This window comes from Numenius arquata, chromosome 6 (genome assembly GCF_964106895.1).
Source record: "Numenius arquata chromosome 6, bNumArq3.hap1.1, whole genome shotgun sequence".
NCBI classification, from domain to species: domain Eukaryota; kingdom Metazoa; phylum Chordata; class Aves; order Charadriiformes; family Scolopacidae; genus Numenius; species Numenius arquata.
The window spans coordinates 17249275-17266427 of NC_133581.1; the positions used below are offsets into that span (position 1 = coordinate 17249275).

The 17153-nt window shown below is 39.9% G+C and overlaps 2 protein-coding genes across 7 annotated transcripts in view; both read right to left on the reverse strand.

The window, feature by feature from the left end:
• Positions 1 to 1219, reverse strand: part of NAP1L4 (nucleosome assembly protein 1 like 4) — a 28584-nt gene extending 27365 nt beyond the window's left edge. For 3 of the 5 annotated variants that reach the window (XR_012463286.1, XM_074149715.1, XM_074149716.1), the window contains exon 1: positions 1126 to 1201. The gene's annotated coding sequence lies outside the window, so the exon portion shown is untranslated. Of the gene's footprint in view, positions 1 to 1125 lie in introns of all 5 variants that reach the window. The other 2 variants (XR_012463285.1, XM_074149717.1) reach the window with 2 other exon arrangements.
• A 5996-nt stretch (positions 1220 to 7215) lies between these two features.
• Positions 7216 to 17153, reverse strand: part of CARS1 (cysteinyl-tRNA synthetase 1) — a 36763-nt gene continuing 26825 nt past the window's right edge. Inside the window, exons 18-22 of one of the 2 annotated variants that reach the window (XM_074148405.1) lie at positions 13082 to 13162; positions 12650 to 12717; positions 11258 to 11317; positions 9892 to 9975; positions 7216 to 8797 (exon numbers count right to left, since the gene is read on the reverse strand). In XM_074148405.1, coding sequence (XP_074004506.1) covers positions 8663 to 8797; positions 9892 to 9975; positions 11258 to 11317; positions 12650 to 12717; positions 13082 to 13162 — 428 coding nt within the window. In that variant the 3' untranslated portion in view covers positions 7216 to 8662. The remainder of the gene's footprint in view (positions 8798 to 9891; positions 9976 to 11257; positions 11318 to 12649; positions 12718 to 13081; positions 13163 to 17153) is intronic. The other variant, XM_074148404.1, reaches the window with a different exon arrangement.

The following is a 17153-nucleotide window of genomic DNA, read 5'->3' on the forward strand; positions in this document are numbered from 1 at the left end:
CATTCTCTGCTAAAAAACCCTATGTCTCGTTGTACAAGCCTTCTAAGCATAACTAGAATACAAAGGAGGGAACTTCTACCCACAACTGTTACTGGTTTTAGTAACTACAACAAATCAAAAGGGAAAGTTAAGACTTCCGTTTTAGAGCTGCTAGGATGCAACCCTGTGGGAAAATAAAGCACAGCAGTCTGATACTTTTTGTGAGGAAAATTAGAAGCAATAATGAAAAAAATAGTCAAGAAAATAGTCAAGAAACTCATTAACCTGTTCAACAAGCCGTGAACATTAGCAATAGTTCATCTCACCTTGGAAGTTTTCTTGAGGGAACACTAGTTTGCTTAGAGATGGCTTTATAAAAAAATTGCCTAGCGGTTCTAGTTTCACCTTTAATTTACGTATTTGCTTCTCCTCGTTTTTATTTTAAACCCTCGTAGACAGACTACAGGTTACAGAAACAGAGTCAGACAAATCCTACAAACGTTGGTATTATATGCAATAAACAGCTGTAACAGCAGCGAAAATTTTAAACAGGCCCTTAATTAGGAGACAGGGACCTCGAAATGAAAAACTGAGCCCCCAAGATCCCACAATGCGCTAAGGGAACACAAGATCGTGGATGAGGTCAAACGAAAGAATCCCGCCTGACCTAAGCGGCTAAGGGTTTGACTCAACGCAAGCATCGCGGGGCGAGAGAGTCGGAGAAACCGTTCACCACAAACAACAGCCCTCCCACCCTCTTCCTCCCCTACTTCCCCCGGGAGGGTGGGGGAAGGGAGGGCTCACTGCCAGGCTCCCCAGGGCGGGCGAGAGCGGCCATGCCTGTGGCCGGAACCGCACCATCCCCGCTCAGCCGGACTAAGAGCAGCGCAGACTCCCCTCTTCTCTCAGTCCAAACTTCTCAAGCCAGCCTTAAAATGGTGCCTGACGGGGCCGGGCCCGCCCCTCTCCGCCAGGCGGCCCCCACCACCGCCACCCAGCTCCACCCCGGAGTGGGCCCTAACGGCCGCCGCACGCGCGCCCCAGCCGTACGCTGCGGTGGATGTTTCGACCCCTCCGCTAGCCCTCGCCGTCCACCCGCCGCCCAAAGGCCAGCAGCTCCGCGCCGCAGCCCCGCCGCGCCCTCACCTGCCCGCGTCCCCTCACGCCTGCAGAGGCAGCAGCGCCCGCCACCAAGCTCTCGCAGGCTCGCTCGGGCTGCGCCGCCGCCAAGAAAACCCCCACCAATTGGCCGAAGCGCGGACACCTCCCTCAGCAAAGGCGCCACCGATTGGCCCTGACGACTCCATCGCCGCCGCGCCGCACGCGGGCCATGTTGACTATCCGACGGCACGGCGCTCAGCCAATCAGAGAGCGAGCGCCGATCCCGGGGAGGGGGAGGAGGGGGCGCGCTGGGGGATGTGCGCGCGGGGCTGGCGGCGAACAGGGAGAGCGCGTGATGCGGGATGTGCGGGCGGGGGGGGGGGGGGGTCGTGCCTGCGTCCTTAAAGCGACAGAGGCCGCGAGGCAAGGGGGGGGTGAGGGGGCAATATGGCGGCGGGCGGTCGTTAGGCGGCGTAGGCCCCAATTGCGGAAGGCGCCGGGAAAGGCCCCCACGAGGCAGGCCCGGGCGGAGAGGGCGACCTTCTGGTGTTCGTGCTGCGGAGGGCGGGTGTCCTTTAACCACCCCGGCGGCGTCAGCGATTTGCTGGTGGCCGGGGCTCGGGAGGGCCGGGGGTGCGTGGCCGGGAGGTGCCGGCTCGGGCTGCGCTGCTGTTTGGAGGAGGAGGCGGGCTGAAGGTGCGTCTGGGATGGCGAGGAGTGCTGCATCGCCCCCCACGTCTGCCTCGCTTTCGGGGTGTCGTTAAAATAATCCGTGCTGAGGGCTGGGAAATGCCCTTCGTGAGGCGTCCGGCTGTTAAAAATGCGGTGCTGCTTTCCGGTTTCTTCAGCAGCAAAAGCAGAGGTAGCAGTGCCTGTCTTTTGCTCAGCCACCTGCCTGCACAGTAAGGTTGACTGTCTCTGCAGATACACATGTGTTTGAAGGGTTGCATTTTAACTAGCTTAATAATGTGATCGTGCTATTAAGAACCTCTCTGTTCTTAGCCATCCGCATGGGTAAGGCCAAATGTTCAAAGTTGAAAGGTAAATCAAAGAGCTGAGTGCTTCCTATTTGAAAAAAAAAAAAAAAAAAGCCCTTTTTGATGTTTCAGATCAAGCATCTTTTTAAAATGCAGATGTTAGCCTTTCCAGCATTATATGTATATAATTTCCCTTTCTGTAAAAAAGAGAAACAAATAAACAACAAACCATCAACAAAACAACCCTAACAGCCCTGCTTCTGTTTGTGTGGTGATTTGTAAGCAGCAGATGCAGTGTAGCACAGTGTTAGGAACAGTGCAGTTTCAGCTCTGAAGCCACTTAAGAGTTTAAGTGATCCTTCACTCAGTAGGAAAAACCTGTAACCCTTTATTGTGTCAGTGGATTCCCTGTTTTCTCCAGGTCTGCAACTTAGTCTTCGATTTCAGTAATTCATGACTAGGGTTTATCATCACAATAGTTTCACAGGCAAAAGTAAAATTTGGAAATGATGAGACCGCTATTTTATTCGTTAACAATGAATACATTAATGTTGAATTAATTCAGTTATTGTAGGAATTTAAGTGACGGGAATAACTAAGGAATTGTTACTTAAGTAGGTACCAATACTGTAATTAAAAAATAAGATGATTTTGCATTCCATTCAAACAGCTAAAGAATTGTAGGAATGTTGTTGTCAGTTGCACAAATGAGCAGATTTGATGGGCCCGAGGACATTCTCAGAACATTGTTCTTCTGTTTCTTTTCTTTGCTTCCAGCTCCCTTTCCTTTCCCCGCATCTCCAAACCAGTCCTTTTTCTAACATGAGCTGGTTAATGACGTCTTCATGCCTCCATGAATTCTTATTTTGGAACAACTTTATTGGCTTAATTCTCATTGTTCCAAAGAAGAGTAATGAACTCTGAAAGGAGGATTTATCTGAAGGTATTCCTACTTCACGCTTTTGTTCTTGCTGCTGGTTCACACCTGTCAAGTATTCTTTTAAGCTTTTTCTGTCAATCTCCATTTTATTAAAAGCCATTTCTCCTTTTCACCCAGAAGATGTTTGGAGTACAAACTCCAAACTGTGATTCCTACAAAGATGTAGGAGGTTTTGCTAGATCATGTGATGTAGCTGCACCTTCCTGCCGTTGCAGGAATACACTGCAGCCCTGTTCAGGCTACTTGTTGCGCTACTGCATCTTCTGTGGCATGTGTAGAGTTTGTCCCTCGGAACTAGTCACTATCTTGTTAATGCAGTTCTCAAATGCTGCAATCCCTGAATTAAATTAAAATTAGGATGGTCTTGCAAAAATAGATTTGGTGTCTTCTGGACCAATTATTAAAGCCTTGAAACAGGCCAGAGTGCTGGAAGTATCTGGCTCTCTTTGTCCACTGATGTGTATGAAAGTAAACATATTTAAAATACTTTACATCCTTCCTTGGATTGTTACTGCCCCTCTCCAAAGGCATTAATCTCCCATGACCAATGAGGGATTTTTGCTGACTATTTTCTAACCTTTTGTAGTACGGCAGCAGACTTTAGGACTGTGGATAAAGCACAATCTGTGGAGTCATCTTGCTGTCAGGTGCTCCTACCCTGCAGAGAGCTGCAAAAAGATATTTGCTGAATCACCCTAGCTTGATTTAAACACCCAGCCTAGCATACAAGAGAGCTTGGAGGAACAAAACTGAGAGATGGGATTATGGCAGAGCTGCTGCATAGATGCACCAGACACTGGAGAGAAAGGTTAGGCTGAGACCTGTAACTGGCATTAAAATGTCTCTGTCTTCTGCCCTTGGGTGGGTGTTAATGGAAACTGCTCTCACTTAGGGAGATGCCAGACATTCACAGCCTAATTTGAGAGATAAGACTTAGCTGTCAATGACTTTTTCTGGAGGGAGAGGAAGTACTTTGATCATTGCTAAGTGGAGTCTTGGTACTAAATAGCTAATGTGCTTCTTAATTAATTTGTTCTGTCTCTGGAGACATGTTAAGTACTATGCATGTAGTACGGTGTCCTGCATAGAAATTGCCCTGTGAAATCACAGAGAGGAGTAAAAATTACCTTCCGTATCTGTGTGGTAGAAATTGTGTAATTAAAGAGGGAGCTAAAGTTGGTCCAACAACTACCACCACTTGAAAATATTAGCTTAAAATATAAAAAAAAAAGCTGAAGGTATGTACCTCTATGTGGCAGAGATTTGCTTATTTGCACATTTAAAATGCATGAGCGGTTTCCTGGAACAGCGGACAGTAAATACAAACATTAGAATAAAGAGGTCAAAGAGAGTATCATAAATGTTATTAGGCACTCATTAGTTTAAAGTCTTTGAAAAGATTGGTGGTAACAAGACCAGGTACATTTCACAGATTTTTTTCTACCGGTATCTGAACAAACTGAGTGGTGGAGGAACTTGTTCTCTTCAGTGGAGCAGTATTCACATTTGACGTTAATGTGAATATTCACGTTAGAAAGACTGAAAGGCACACTGAGCAAAAGACAGAAACAAAATTTGCTGCTGCCAAGTTTGGCCTTCAGCCAAGGGTACAATTAAAAACAGAAACACCACACTTTTACCTTGCCTCGCCATCTCTGAATAAATTCTTTGATAGGTGGGAAATAAAAAGCTTCATGTTGTATAAACCAACATGAGCAATGTGTTTCAGAAAATTAAAATATTAAAAAATTCCAAGATTTTGCCATGAGGGTTTTCATTTTCATAGTGCTCAGAAAATCACATTCCAGATTGGCTTCCCCGAGCATGTGTATGCATACATGCACATTTTTAAATAGAAAAAAAAAGTACTGTGGAGTCTGTCCTCTCCCTTTTCCTTGCTCAGACAGACAGGTGACTAAGACACTGAACGCAGACCATTGCTGTTGCATTCTCTTCTTCTGATTGCCAGGTCACTCTCACTAAGCAAGTGCAGTGGGATTCGCTTAAGTGCCACCTTGATGGATTGCCAGGGAAGAGGTATTGTGCCCATGCGTTTCAGTGATTGCACAGATCAATTGGCACACCTTCACCAAAAGTCATCTTAAACAGTGTGTGTGCATCCAAGCCTGGCTGCAGCACGCTTTCTTCCCTAGCAAGTTTTTCTTCACCAGGACTTTATGAATACTGTTATTTTTTTGCTAAATTGTGGCTGCAGAAACGATAAAAGTAACTGATCTGTAGTAGCTCTGGAGCTGGGTTTTGTTCTTCTTGTTACAGATTCTAGGAGAGTAAGTATTTTTCTGGCTCTTTGCCAAGGTCATTGTTTTTCTTATCATGCTGCTTTTGGAAAAAAAGGAACTCAAAATATGGGCAAACCTCTGATTTTATTTGGAGAGCATGAATTCACTTCCTGTTTGTTTATGTATCAAGGTAAAATATTTTAGCAGCTTCTTTACAGGAGGAGTTACCAATTTGTGCAATTTTTTCTTTTTAATAGAAAATACTTGGGCCTTTCAACAAACTCACAGAAACTTCATGAAGCAGATATTTTCCTTGCTGACAATGCTGACTTCCAAGGACAGCTGAAACAGATAGGAAGAGAAAATTATAACTGAAAGACCAGTTCAAGTATGGGAAGGTTTTGAGTCAAGTGACAAGTTTGCTTGAAGAAGGCAACTTCGAAAATGCATGAACTAGATAGCAAAGCACTATAAAAAGCAGGGGAGAATAAGTAGCTGCATGGAAGAACAATGATCACCCGAGACACAAGGTAAGCCTGAAGAGGAGATAATTTTCTTATGATGTCTATGAACAGAATGCCATTGATTTTAGGAGACACTTGATTGTGTTCAAAGAGAAGTCAAAGACAGGAAGGCTGTTATGCTGCAGCAGAAGAGAAAGATGACTTCAGCAGCACTGAAGATTCAGATAAGGATTCTTTCACAGAATCGTAGGAGTTGAAAGGGACCTCTAGAGATCGTCTAGTCCAACACCCTGCTAAAGCAGGTTCACCTAGAGCAGGTTGCACAGGTTCATTTCCAGGTGAGTTTTTAATATCTCCAGAGGAGATTTTCAAATCATCTTAGTTTAAAACAGATAAATTGACAATCAGACAAAACACAGAAATGGCAAGCATGACCTAAATAATTTTTTGGGGTAGAATAAGACCTTAGTGGGGCAGTAAATACAGCAGAGATCTTTATCTGAAATGATCAACTACGAATTTAAAAAAAATACTGAGGGAGGAAGCAGTGTGTGCGTGCGGGAAACACACAGACATACAGAAAAAACCCAAGATAACCTTTAGAGAATGTGAGTCTGAAATGCTCCTAAGACCTGTGCAAGGAGAGTTGTTCCAGAAACAAAACGAAGATTTAGGAAGGGAAAAGGGCATTTTGTTTAAAATTCTTCTACATTGATCCAGTAGATAAAGCATGGAATTGAATGAGGTTCTACTAAAAATATAGCAGGAGGAGAAAAAACTGTAGGGGGGAAAGCCAGGATATTTTCATGGAGATGTCAAAGAAACCACAATCCAGGACAGCAACGGATTAATAGCATCTTCTCCGTGTTACATACTAACCAGCTTTAAGCAGTGCTAACTCAGATCACCAAAAAGTAATTTCTGCAGTAAGCAAATTACTGTCACTATTTGACATTAAGTAGCAACTTTGGAAGCAGTTCAGGTTCAGGAAAGTGAAGTATATGCTGTGGTTAGAAATTATTCCAGTTTAGGATTAGTGGTAAAGTTTGCAGAACTATCCCTGGAATCTCTCTAAGACTGCAGGGAGTTTGGAATTGGAGGACCTTATCTGGCTGAGAAGCAGCATCTTATGACTGTGGCCTGGGCACATCCCATCCCTTCGTGGATATCGTGAGTGCACGTGTGTCTTGGATGAGCATGCTGGGAAGAAAATGATGAGCTAATAATGTTGAAGAGAGTTAGAATCTAGAATGGTGTAAAAATGCAAGTGATCCTCTTCTGTTCACAGACCAAAGGATGGAGAGGTTGCCATTGTGGCTGTGGCTGGCTGTTTGAAGTACCACTGTGCAGTTTAAACATGCATTTATACAATAATTAGAAATTAGCAGAATAATCAAATACTGAATGCAAAATGAATTAAATTAGTTAAATCAAGCTAAAGGAAAAGCTCTGTAAACCACATTTCAAAAAGATGGTTGTGGAATAAAGATAAGCTCTATATTCTTCCTGTTATACAAAGGTCACATACAACTTGCACTTCACAACAGATTTTATTTTCTGCATACAAGATGCATGTGCTTTACTGACCTTAACATTATGTATGTTTTCAAAGGCAAATACAGACAAAGCAAAAAAAAAAAAAAACCTAGACCTTTCTGTTACTCCAAATATGCTGATTGCTCAGAAGGAGGAATACAAATATAAAAATATAAAGATAAAACAAAGATGTTTTAACTCTTAAGTAAGGAAAGGAACATAGCCTAATCATTGTAGCATGAAACGAAGAGTTGAGAGAATAGAGGTGTCACAGTATGACCTCCTGCAAGTCACCTTGAGGCTCAGTAATACTGCATGAATATAGTTCTCCATATTGGACACTTAGCTGTTATATGCAGTTGTGAAGTAGGTGAGATATTTTTTAGGATTTCATAAACTTCAGTTCATTTAGTAGCTACTGCCAGTGAAATGCATTATTAGGCAACAGAGAACTGTCCTTGCAGACATAAAGTAACCACACTAATCAGAAAAATTATTAACTCAGAGTTAAATAGTCATGTTAAAAACATCAGTCTTGAATAGCGAGCAATATATAGCTGTATTGCCTAATTGCAAACCAATCCACAAACTGTATCTCAGTTAGAAACCCTCTGTTAATTCCCCTTGGCTCTGAACAGTTAATTAGGTACTGAATACTTTGGGTAATCAGGTACTTTGGCAGTACCCGTTTCCTTGGAGCAACAGCTCCAAGAATGCACCACCCTCCACCATTAGCTCTTCATGTCTTTCCCACCTGTTTGTTCAATGCAGACGCATTTGCCTTTTACTTACCCACTTGATTGCAACTGCAGGTTGAGCAAAGATGATGACCTGTTCCCTTTTGCAACAAAGGGAGTGTTAGCTTCTACTATGCAAAGTGTTCTGGGTATACTTATAAGAGTTTTCAATAATAGCAGCTAGAGTAAGTATCATAGTGGAACTACCCATTTTTTCCTGCTTATGTAAAGATACTAAAGTCATCTGGAAAATACTGTTCTTACTGTGGGACAAATTACTCAGCTCCCATTTAGCAGTAAATTTTGCTGACTGGGACATATTGCAGAATGCAAACTACAGTGGGTCTTAAGATAGAGATCAGTATGCACGACAAATTAACCAAAGCCTGGACAGTTATAATAAACAAGAATCCTTATGTGGATTTGCTGACAGAGCAGCACCTTCCCAAATAGAACTGGCAACCATTCAACCTGCTACTGTTGTTGCGAAGAAACTTCTTACAGGTTGGCTTTTTTTTTTTTAAGAATGGATTTTTATTGACTTTCCAGATGACATTATTAATCCACGTAAACAGGATTTTTACTTTGCACATAATAGAAAGTGTAAACAGAAATTTGAGCATTGTTGTATGCTCCCTTCTTCAATGCTGACCCAGCACTCGCCTTCTAAAAAAAAGTCCTGTTGTTTTCAATTTGCACTTCCATTCTGAACCATTTGTAGATACTCCTTGTATAGCTTTTCTTGGGTTTCATAAAGTTTCTTTAGCTTCTTAATTTGACCTTTGCTGAGTTCTTTGCCTTCTGTATCATGGGTGGGAAATCCCTGAAATATTAAAAAAGAGAGAATATTTAAAATAAATTCTTGGACTGCTTTTGCTCCTTATGGAACAGTGTTTTAATAAGATAGGGGGATAATGTCATAATGACAAGCTGTCAGGATGGGGTGCCTCTTGGCTAATTTTAGTTACCTAGAAGTTTGACAACTAACTGACTATTTGTGTATGTTCCCTTCCTAGTTAATGAAGGGGCAAAGGGTGTATTTATTTTCTGTCCTGTTCTAAGTCAGGGAAGCTTAGACAACTAACATCTAGCTGGTTATAGTTAAGAGAATAATGACTAATCCCTAAACAGATGGTTTAGAGAGCACTTTTAATCATACTGGCATATTGAATCCATGACTTAAAGCAAAAGCAGTAAAAGATTTGTGTTATCGATGGAGAAAGTATGATCAGAGTTTTTATGGACATTCTCCTTGACTTGTAGGGGTATTTTCCAGTATTTACATTTTCCATTCTTACTTGCCCCAAGGGCCTGAATTTGTGGGTTAAGAGGACAGGCAGAAGCCGGATCAACATCTCAGATCAAGCACTGAAGAAACAGTGCTTTATGTTTTCAACGTAAGACCTTTTATCCTCAAAGGGAGCAATCAAGAGCTAAGTTAGCCATACAGCCCCTTCAGAGATCCTTTGCCAGAAGAGAGCAAAACAGTGGCAGAACCAAAAAGGAAGCACAGGACCTCTCTGAAAAACATGGCTCTGTCTATCAGTTCTGGCAAAGTTTGGGAGTTTGTACTTGCAAGTGAATTCCTTGCCTTGCAACAGAGTAATAAATCTGTGAACACACGTAATACATATTCCTATCTACAGGGAATTTTGCTCTGCAATGAGAGGGGCCAAAGGAGACCAATGTACAATGAAAATACCCCTAAAACAATGGCTAACAGTTAGACAGCCTTCTTCCCAATGCAAGGTATGTGCACTAAAATTAATATATTGCCTTTTCTTTGTCTCCTTCCCTCCTCCTGCAATGTTAATAGCACTGGAGGTTTTGGAACAAGATCGGCTATGCACACATACAGTTGAGTACATACAACTGGGGAAGGAAAACCAGGAAACTATCCGAAGAAAAGTCTCTTACATTTTCATCAAACATGGAATATTTGTCATGTTCTGATTTAAACATTTCATGTGGTGGAATCTTCATTTTTGCCAGTTTTGCTGCCTGTAATATAAAACGTGCATTAACTGCATTAGCATCACAGTTAATTACTAACAACCTGTCACATATGCAAAAGGAAAAGTAGACTATAATTTGCAAATCAAAGAGCATTTAATTCACAATTGTTTATCACGTGAAAAGAAACTTTCAGTGAGGAACAAGTCAATAAGTCTTAGCTGTACTTGCCTGGGGGAAAAAAAAATGTTTAAATTCTGTAGAAACCCACTTCATAAAATAGATGTATTGCAGGAACTCAAAATAACTCACTTATATACTCCAAAAACTACATCTGATTTTTGCTAGTTTGGTTCCTTATAGTGTTTTAGGTGAAAGACAAAGTGAATAGTTGCTATGAGTAAAGAATATTCAGCAATTAACTCACTGCAAAGGGAACCATCTTTATCAACAGTTTCCTGCTGACAAGCCCAGGTTTCTATGCAGGTCACAGCAGGACCAGGATGCAAGTAATTGCATTGAAAACAAACTAAACTTTCACTTATCTGTAAACAAGCACATCTCAGAATCCTCCCCAAGTAACTTATGCCCAATGCAAGGGAATCACCTCTTTGAATGAATGCAAAAAGCTTCTTGGAATTTGTGGATGGTAAATACTATTTATCTGGTTTTATGTCTGTACGTGGTTATCTCTAAAAGTTTACTTCCTCTTTTAACCCAGGAGTGCATTTCCTGTATAGTCATCAGCACAGCAAACAATCTTTTCTTCTTATGAGTTCATCTCCTCTGGCCGCCTACTCCTCATCCAAAGCCTGAAACTTTTGAGCTATCTCAATTCCAACAGTAGAGATAATTTTTTTTTTTTTCCCCACAAAACACTAAATTTCAGAGTTCAATCATAGGGAACAGGTGGATTCTTAATGAGAAAAAAACCCTATTTTTACACATACCTGTGACACTGGAAATGGAAGAAAATAATAAATGACATAAGCAAAATCTGCTCTAACAGACATGTAAGACACTACTTCAGCAATTAACAAAGTAACACTGTCTATAGACTGAAATAAGTGCTACAAGTCCTCCTCAGAAGCTTTTGCAGCCTTTAGTTGTGTTTTCAAAGATGGCTTCTCTGTAACAGGAGCTGAATATTCAAATCTGAACTGCAAGCCAAAGTCATTCTGAGCAGGAAACTGTAGACAAAAAAATAAATAAATGGAGGCCCAGTTAAGGCTGGGCAGAATGCCTGTGATCTAATGTAATCTTTCCTGCACGTGACTATTGCTATTAACACTTTTCTTCAAAACCAGATTAAAAGGATCGGAACACTTACTTCCTGCTCTTGTTTTTTCCTGGCTGCTTCTTCTTTCTTCCTTTTTTTCTCTTCTTCAACCTATGAAAGGCAATGCTAATGAGTAAAAGGTAACTAACTACTTCATTTGGTTGTTTTCTACAAATCTGAGCCAGCTAGCTCCCCTGGATATCTAATTACAGACAGAACTGGCAGCATGACCTGCAGCAAAAACACCATGCCTTATAATTAGGATTATCTGATACTTCCCACTGTATGACTTAGATTTTATTTGCTTTTATTCAAAGTTGAACAGTTAAAACTGGTTTAGAATGCACTTTGCATGCAAAGTGTATACATGTAAAAGAATACCTACAAAGCCTGAAAAAGTGATGGTCCTGGCATTTCACAGGGAAAAATGTTTTGCAATTTACTTTTAAAAAAGACCATATTTTGCTGATATTTTAAGCTCTTGCTTTAAACTGTGAAGATATTACAGTTTCTCAAGAAGCAATTGTATCCCTTGATGTTCCTAGGGAAACAACTAGCCAAATTTAGCCAACTTATAAAACTTTAATAAAAATAAAGATCTCATCTTCCACTTGCTTAGGAGAGACCCATCAGTTCTCCAAGGGTTCTGACAGCACTGCCCTGTTTCCAGGGAAAATGTACTTTACCTACAGATTCTACCCACCAGCTACATACAAACTCCTTCAAATGTCTTTTGAAAACATCTGGAATTGGCTGAAATTACATATTATTTCTCCCTTTTTGAAAAAACTTCTATATGGAAGAAGAAATGATGGAAAGTCTTCCAAACATTTCTAGTCATGATGGAATTTTATTATTTGTTAAAACTGAAGACAGACATATGAAGTGTTACTTTAAGATGTTACAAAACCAAATATCAATGCTAGAAGTGCCACAAGGAGAGTTTCTGTACAGACCTTGTGCATGTGAATTAGAATTTACAGTCTTTATATAGTAACATGTGAATTCTTGCCCCCACACCCTGAATATCTCGCTTATCCATACTGCATTAATTAAGATTTAGCCAGTACATTTTGTTCTCACATATCAGATAAATACAGTCTAGTTCTAGGGAAAATGTCAACTTTGTTCATACAGACAAAAGAAGTCCAATTTAGCTTCTCATTGGAATTGTTCTTCCAGAGAGTTAAGACAGTATACGTGCAATACTCAACATTCCAACCTTAGAGGTATTCATTAAGTCCCATACAAAATTTTCAAGAAGCTCCTGTTTCAAAAATTCTTTTCCTGAACACACTTAAATTTTAGTATCAATTCTCTTATGTTATTTGCCTTCTTGATAGTCTGAGGATTTCGCTTACAAGTTATCAAAGAAATGTAAAAGTATCCATAGCTTACACATTACTTTAGAGTTAAAAAATATAGAATGCTTAAAATAATAACCTTTTTCTTTTCTTCTCTTTCTTTCAATAATGTGTCCTTATCCACTAATTTAACCACAGTTGGAAGTCCTAAAGAAGCAAAAACAGCTGAATGAGTTTCCAATGCTTGAATAAATGTATTTATGATAACTTTTATTATTTTTGCAAGCTGAATGCAAATACAACTGAGTAACTATTCAAACGTGACTAAGAAACTAGGTGCTATAAAAAAAAATTGCAATATACATTTTTATATTTTATACATTTATTCCAGTAAAACAGTTCTATAATATATAGTCATATATCAGAAATGTGATATGCTATAGCTTTGCAGTCCTTGAGTTTGTCAGATTATTCCAGATTAGTCTTGACAGGTTGTTTTCCCACTTCTTATGAAAATAGTAAGATTATAAAAACAGCTACCTAAAAAGCTGCAAGACATAAAATTGGGTACCTTCATGATCTTCAAATCGAACTCCAAGTTCAGGAAGGATGTCATCTCGAAGCGCATCACTCAACTGCAGCACTTCAGTTACTATAGAGCATGGAAAGTACTTTTAGTGAAGTAAGATTTGGTGAAAGTATACTTCTAACCTGCTACATAGTTATTTAAATTCAATTAAGAAATTGCCACTCTCTCACATAGGCCAGAGAATGATCTTTTAAGTGATAAAACTTTCAAGTAAGTTTTGCCTTCTTTCAAGTACACAGAGAAGCAGCCTGTTTCTTTGCAGGGACTTGAGATTCATAAATTTCTTCCAAGATACCCTTCCACTATACCCTGGTAGCATTGTTGCATCATTTCTGATTTGCCTTGGATTTTCTTTTTGTTCCCCTTAAGGAACAATGAGGGTATGTGACTCAGGAAGATCCTAATGGTTGCTGTATGATTTCCAATAAAAAGGGTTAAGAACCCTATTTTAGAAAAATCACAAATTAACATATCATGTGGTACATCTAACAGTGCCTTTGAAGGACTATGATTTTGTTGGTTTGATAAGTATATATATATTTCTCAGAGTAACTGTAATCCAAATAATCCTCTTTTTCTACAGATAGTTATCTTTTCCACCTCGTCTGACCAAGCTGTTTTTTTCAAGCAAGCTAGTTGCAACAGAACAGAGAATTTTGATTTGGCTTTCTGGATGGTGATCAGGACTTCATAACTAACAATTTTTTTTTTTCTTGCAAACTTATCAAGGAGTCTTTGATGACAGTGCAAATGGTTAAGAATTCAAGATTTAGCTATAATAGATGCTTTCAGGTCTTAAGAGGAACATAAATCTTCATGCAAGATATTTACTTGGATAAGAAATTGTATCAGCTGAGAAGCAGCAGAACAGTTAAGAGGAACTAAATACATCAAGAAGAACCAGTATGTTGCTGTTGTGAACTTAATTCAGTGACATTTTTTATAGACAGTCTTGTATTTAGGAGGAAATGCTTACCAAGTCTGACAAGACAGACACTTGCATTAGATGATACCATGTACTTATAATAAACAAGTGTTTGCCCTTTCAGCAACTCTCAGCAGGTTAAACCTAAGAAGCAATAGGGGTCTCAAAGGTAGTGATTCTGGCAGTAGAAGCTACCATTCAGACACTGTATTAAACCCTGCACATATCAGTAGATAGAAGTACCGTCCCTGAGCCTTCATCTCCTCCACAAGTCTCAGAGCTGAAGAGTGAACAGAGCGCCGGCTATCCTAATACCATAGAAAGGAACAGCCACCCTATGTCATTGCACAACAGTGTTCTGTTGTGCAACTGTCCTATACAACTCTCTTTGTATAGGAAGGCATTGCAGCTTATAGAAGCTCTTTTGTCTGCCGTGAAAAAAGTCGTTATTTTTCTTGATCCAGAGCAGTTATACACAGTGAACCACATTTGTGTTTGATGCAACTCTAAAGAAGCCATTAAGATAAACAAGGGATAAGATTATCTCACTGGCTGTTAACAGTAAAAGGTGTTGACTCTAGCCTAGACAAAGAAACTACACCTATCATGTCAAGAATGTATCAAATACACCTACTGCTTTTTCAGTAAAACAGCATCTGCTCAGTTATAAATATTTACTTATCAGAAATCATGAATAATTGAAAGTTTAAGAAGAAGAAATCCATCAAGCTAAGAATAAGGAGAAACCTGTAACAAACATGTATTATTTATGAAAGGACACATCCTCTGATCAATCCTCCATCATCCAGAGGAGTCAGCACCGTGCTTCTAAGGGCTGAAATGTGTCTGTTCTTTGCATGTGCTACCTCCAGAGCAAAGGCGTTTAGGGGTTATTTATGGGCTGCTCGAAGACATCATCCTCTCACTGAGGACAGTGACCAGGAAACCAGTAGGATAGTACTTTTATCACCAGTGCCCATAAACACCCTGGCACCTTGGCACTCCTTGAGCTTGTGACTATTTCCCAGACCTCTTTTCACATTTTCTGTGAATTTCAAGCCAAAGTCTCGGATGTGAAACAGATGTTGTGCTGTTGTGAACGGGAACACTGTGATGGGAATGCTGGATGTTAAGACTGGCAGCAAAAGACCAGAGCAGGCATGGTTACAATGATCAAGTCTGTCCTGATTCTGATCAACTTATGATATATTAGGAAGAGGGCAGAGGGTTTCCAACTGTGTCCTAGAAGCGGCTTAGACCAAGATACCACATGGCACCAGCACCCGTGGCAGGAAATGAAGATGCAGGTAGAATTCAGTCACGGACATCTTTACCACAGGGTAGTCAATTGAAGCAGATGTCCTGAGGTAAGTAAAAAACAACTGAAGAGAGTTGCTCCTGTTTAAGCATCTCAGTAACAATTTGTTGCTAATGAGAATTCTTCCTAAGCATCAGGGGCTGCACTGGAGCACAGACCCTTGCAGAAACAACTATATGGGGTCTTGCAGTTGGTCAAGTACTCAAGTAAAACATCAGGATGCGCAATATAGAGATGCTCTGACCAACCAATCATTCGTGTCTTTTGCCTCTTTTCTGCGTTTCTTTCCCTTGTACGGCTAGCACAGTGTTTCCCTTTTTCTGTTTACCATCATTGCTAGATATGTTCACAATTAAGTAAAGACTCAACTGCAAATGATCAGTGCAGGTCTCCACTTTGAATACTAATAAGCTTACAAAATAGAGAATTTATTTTATTGATATGTTTGAATGTTAGCCACTCTGGATGATGGTAAAATTTTTGTAGGGTTTTGATTCTTACCAAAACCCATAGCTTTACAAATGGATATTCTGTGAAATGTTTTGTAAATATAGATACATTTTTAAAAGTTATGCATATACGGAGGGGGACATTTGTATTCCTCTGCCAGTTTTACAGAAACAGCATACTTTTTATTTAACCTCTAAGAATACTTAAAGCAATAAAGATCATGTTAATTAGTATTTAACACCATCCTGCCAGCATCGGGCTATAATGGGGAAACTCCCTTCAAACAACCATGTGGAGGCAATATACCCAGCCATTAATCAAAATGACTTTTACAGTAATTTAACACTTCCCGCAAGCAAGAATTTAACGGGTACAGGGAAACAAATCAGTAGCATGTCAGTACTGGTCCTGCCAACCACAGCTCAGCTTCCATATATCAAATAGTTTAATGAGAGGTGCGTCCCTGGTCAAACTGCAGAGTGCTATAACCACTCCATACTCCAACCAAATAGCAACTAAATCCAGCTTTATTCTTACTGCCCAATTTATTTCAGGCAAAAAAAATCAATACTTTCCAAGTAAGAAACTCAAGTGCCAGTAAGTAATCCAGCACTAAGTATGCTTTAAAAATGATATACAAGAAGCCCCGTGATATTTAAATCTTACCACTGTTAAGAGTGAGGAACAGTTTAGCTCAACCATCAGAAAGCAAGGGGGGGGGGGGGAAAAGCTTCATATAAAACAAGTATCTACATTAAATACTAAAAAAACAGAGGTCACATTTTTGGCTGAGGATATACACACAAATTTCTTGAATTAATTCCAATTACAGAAAATATCTGCTTTTGGAACTAATAGGCCTATTTCTCAGCATCAATTAGGCCTATAGGAGTTCGACAGTAATAGCTGAGTAGTCACATTACCAAATACAGTTTTGTGCTTTTAAGGTAAACTTATTAGCCCTTGGAAGAACTCAAAACAGTAGCAGAATTAGGGTTCAGATTCTTTGGCAGCTGAATAGGTTATCAAACAGACACTACAAGTAATTTTATACTACTGTATAATACATGGGTTTTATATATTGGGTATATATATATACACATGGGTTTTATACATATATGTGTTTTATATATAAAAATGCCCTATTTTGCCTTCAAGTACAAATCTGAGTGCAACAAGGTTTTAAGAAAACAAGATTCAGATACATATTGAAAACATGAAAAATTCCACAGGGAACAGCAGAAAATAGTAAGAGCTCCATTAGGAACTAATCAACCAGTAAAATCAAAGAGGGCTTAATGGAACAACCTTTTTAATACCATATAGTTCTGCTGCCAACACACACAGCATGATCAAAGCTT